General features: G+C 48.1%; 1 protein-coding gene across 1 annotated transcript in view; it reads left to right on the top strand.

Annotated features, from left to right (window-relative positions):
- Nucleotides 1-3909: 3909 nt before the first annotated feature.
- Nucleotides 3910-4232, top strand: part of ARHGAP17 (Rho GTPase activating protein 17) — a 99325-nt gene continuing 99002 nt past the window's right edge. The window contains 1 exon segment of the mRNA XM_017887123.1: nt 3910-4092. Within this exon segment, the coding sequence (XP_017742612.1) occupies nt 4040-4092 (53 nt within the window). The 5' untranslated portion in view covers nt 3910-4039.

Genomic DNA, 4232 nt, shown 5'->3' with positions numbered 1-4232 from the left:
AAGCAGTTCTCCTGCCTCAGCCTCCCGAGTAGCAGGGATTACAGGCGTCTGCCACCGTGCCCTGCTAATTTTTGTATTTTAGTAGAGATGGGGGTTTCACCATCTTGGCCAGGCTGGTCTTAAACTCCTGACCTTGTGATCCATCCACCCTCCTCGGGTGGGTGCTGGGATTACAGGTGTGAGCCACTGCGCATGGCCGGTTTTTTTTCCCCCTGGATGTTTCTACTATTTTTTTCATTGTCCTGTTTTAGTTTACCTATATGCTTTTCTAAAATTGATATTCTCTCCTTCAGGTTTCTGACTGCCTGACTAAAAAGCTCATTTTTATTCATTAATTAGTGAGATTTTCTCTCTAAGAATGTAATTTACTACTTTTGGATTTGATGAAAAGGTTTTTTCCCCTAAAGTAACCTGCCTAAGACATTTTGTTTCTCCTTCAGCTGCTGAATTTCTGAATGCATTTATTTATGTTCTTTTCTTTCTAGCTCTGAGGTGGCCGCAATGGAATCAGACAGTCTCTGATTGTCTCCTTGGAGGAATCTAATGGTTACATCTTTTTCCCGCAGTGATTTTCTCAGCTTCTCGATCTCTTGCTGGAGCAGTTTAGAAGACCCACTCGATACAGCAGACTCACTTGCGTAAAGGGACTCTGCGGCATGTGAAGAAAGTGCTTCTCTGGGGAGCTGGGGTAAAATATCCAGCTGTGGGAAGAGACTGTCCTTGCTGCGCGATGCTGTGCTGTGTGTGTGCTAACTCCTGCCCTGGGTTTTTGAGTTGAGTTTCATTCCCTTCGGTTTTTTGGATCAGGTCACCATGGTTCATCTGAAGTTTAAAATCATGATCACTGTCAGTTAAAAGCTTTGTTTGGGCCAGGCGCGGTGGCTCAAGCCTGTAATCCCAGCACTTTGGGAGGCCGAGACGGGCGGATCACGAGGTCAGGAGATCGAGACCATCCTGGCTAACATGGTGGAACCCCATCTCTACTAAAAAATACAAAAAACTAGCCGGGCGAGGTGGCGGGCGCCTGTAGTCCCAGCTACTCGGGAGGCTGAGGCAGGAGAATGGTGTAAACCCGGGAGGCGGAGCTGGCAGTGAGCTGAGATCTGGCCACTGCACTCCAGCCTGGGTGACAGAGCGAGACTCCGTCTCAAAAAAAAAGAAAAAAAAAAGAAAAAGCTTGTTTGAAGGTGACAAAATTCTTCTTGGAGTTGGGCTGCCCCATGCTGCACCCACTGTGGTCACCAGTTGCTCTTTCCATTTGCTTTTTTTTTTTTTTTTTGAAACGGAGTTTCACTCTTGTCACCCAGGCTGGAGTGCAATGGTGCGATCTCAGCTCACTGCAACCTCCGCCTCCCAGGTTCAAGCGATTCTCTTGCCTCAGCCTCCCAAGTAGCTGGGATTACAGGCGCCTGCCGCCACGCCTGGCTAATTTTTTTTGTATTTTTAGTAGAGATGGGGTTTTGCCATGTTGGCCAGGCTGGTCTCAAACTCCCGACCTCAGATGATCCGCCCACCTCAGTCTCCCAAAGTCCTGGGATTACAGGCATCAGCCACCGCAACCAGCCCACACTTCCATTTTCTTAACTGGCTGTTTTAATTTATTAGGTCATTGTGGAAGCTCCTCAAATGGATTACCATTAACACCTCCAATCTCATGACCAATGCTGGATGCTTGCAAAATTGTCACTAAAGTCTGACATTTCTGACTGAATGCATCTGTTCCAATGTCTTTTTCTAGAACAAGACATGATGACTTCTGAACAGTGTCTTTACATTTCTCCTGACCATTACTAGTGGACAGTTTTTTATTTTCCCCTTGCAGCTTGTGGAGGCCTGCTTCATTGTCAGCAATGATATCCATTGTCGGCAATGATATCCACTGTTTGGTGATCCTCCTTTTTGAGACAGCTACTTTCTTGAGCCGCCTTATTCCAAACAGTCTATATTTGTTCTCTGTCCAAAGCAGGTGCTTGCAGTTGCTGCTGAAGGTGAGCAACGCCCTGGGTGTCAGATGCCGAAGCTGTTCTAGTCTGAAGACCCTGCAGCTCCATATCTTCCTGATCCACCTCATTGATGGACAGCTGATCCATCTGTTTAGTTAAAGTCATATTATTTTTACTTATACATTTATTCTCCAATTCTTTCTTTCCACCTCTGGTCCTTGATTCAGGATTAATCTCCAATTCTTGCTCTTTCATTCCTTTCACTAATCTTTCAGTTTCAGATTTAAATAAACTATGCGTTTCACTTCTGTTTTCTATATTGGGACACTCAACTTCTGTTGCTTGAAAAACAGCTCAGAGTCTTTGAATGTCTTGTCCCGTTTCATGCAGCTGGGTTTTGATTCCAGGCTAGTCTCAAACTCCTGAGCTCAAGTGATCTTCCCATCTTGACCTCCCAAAGTGTGGGATTATAGGTGTGAGCCACTGCACCTGGCCCCAGAAGATAATGTTTTGTCTTTTACTCTATGTTCAAATTCTTCAATTTTTTGGTAGACTCTACTTTTTCAATTTGTAGAGCTTGCATGAATAGTGTTTTCCTTCTCTTGAAGTTTAGAGAGATCAGGTACTCCAATTCCTGAGCCACCTTGCTGTAACAAATTTTCCAGTTCTTCAATCTTTTCTTCCTAATTGCTTAGATTTTCTTGATGCTTACTACTTATTTCCCTCAATTTCTGTTGATGAACATTCTGTAATACTGATAATTTAAGTTGATGGTCATCAGTATCCTGACTTCTTTTGTTTGAGCTCCTTGATGGTATTAATATTTGGTGTTTGTAGTTTGTAGATTTCATTTTCATCAAAACTAGTTGTTCCTTCTATTTTATAAGTCTGAGCAATACACTTCCAGTGGCCAGCTGGAGACTCAAGTTTTGGAACTTCATTGGACAATCTGTTTATTTCTTGTTATGATGAAATTATGTTATAAAAACCCATGTAATTATCATGGAACACTGAAGCATGATGGGTACCACATGGAATGGAGGGGATGCAGTGTGGTTGGGAACCTCCAGCCTTCCCTGAATGTGCTTACTCCAGGGCTGACTGCCAGTCCTCCAACCAATCCAGCAGTGCTTGCTTTCTTGCTTTAGGAAGGCTCATTTCTACCTTTCTGTTGTAATTGATGTCGATAACGTTTCGTTTGCTGCCGTATCTGAAGCTCTGATGCTTCCTAGGTCTCTCCTAGGTCACTACAAAGATCTTGAAGTCTCTCATTCTCTGATATTAAGAATTCCAAACTGGCATCAGTCTCCTTTATCCCATAGTTAGGGAACTCTTCCCTTTTCCTTTGACATTCAGGAGCACGTTTGAGATGTGGCTGATGAAAGAAGCCACATTGCTGCCCATCCACCCCAAGGAACGGGCTGAGCTGGAGCCAAGGCCACCAAACCAGGAAGACATGAGTGTGTTAGCACGTGTGTTAAGGAAAACACACATTGGCCTTCATTTTTTTTTTTTTTTCGAGACAGGGTCTCACTCTGGTGCCCAGACTGGAGTGCAGTGGCGCCATCTCGGCTCACTGCAACCTCCACCTTTCGGGTAAAAGCGATTCTCCTGCTTCAGCCTCCCGAGTACCTGCGATTACAGGCACCCACCACTACGCCCAGCTAAATTTGTATTTTTAGTAGAGACAGGGTTTCACCGTGTTGGCCAGGCTGCTCTCGAACTCCCGACCTCAAGTGATCTGCCCACCTCGGCCTCCCAAAGTGCTGAGATCACAACGTTGAACCACTGCGCCCTGCCAGAAACAGATTTTCATACGTTAAAATAAACGAGAGGGTGGTCGGGCAACGTTGGGGTCGAGGGCACTGTTAGCCTCGGCTCCGCTCCACTCGGCTCGACTCGGCTCAGCTCGGGTCGGCCAGACTTAGAGGGCGGGCAGGCGGCGCCACTGGAAGTGACGCGGCGAGGGCGGGGCCGCCGGCTGGGAGAGCCGCCGCCGCCGCAGCCGCTTGGGCCGGGAAGCGATGTAGTAGCTGCCAGGCTGTCCCCCGCCCTGCCCGGCCCGAGCCCCGCGGGCCGCCGCCGCCACCGCCGCCATGAAGAAGCAGTTCAATCGCATGAAGCAGCTGGCTAACCAGACCGTGGGCAGGCGAGTGCGCTGGGTCGCACGGGGGTCGCGCCGGGGCTGGGGACGGAGGGCGGAGGGCGGAGGGCGGAGGGCGAGGGGCGGGACGGCTCCTCCTCGGTACGGCGGCTCTGAGCTGGGCCGCAGCCCCGCCCGAGCCCAGC

Source organism: Rhinopithecus bieti, unplaced genomic scaffold (assembly GCF_001698545.2).
Source record: "Rhinopithecus bieti isolate Rb0 unplaced genomic scaffold, ASM169854v2 scaffold_13348, whole genome shotgun sequence".
In the NCBI taxonomy this organism is placed as follows: Eukaryota; Metazoa; Chordata; class Mammalia; order Primates; family Cercopithecidae; genus Rhinopithecus; species Rhinopithecus bieti.
This window is presented reverse-complemented; position numbering and strand designations above follow the sequence as displayed.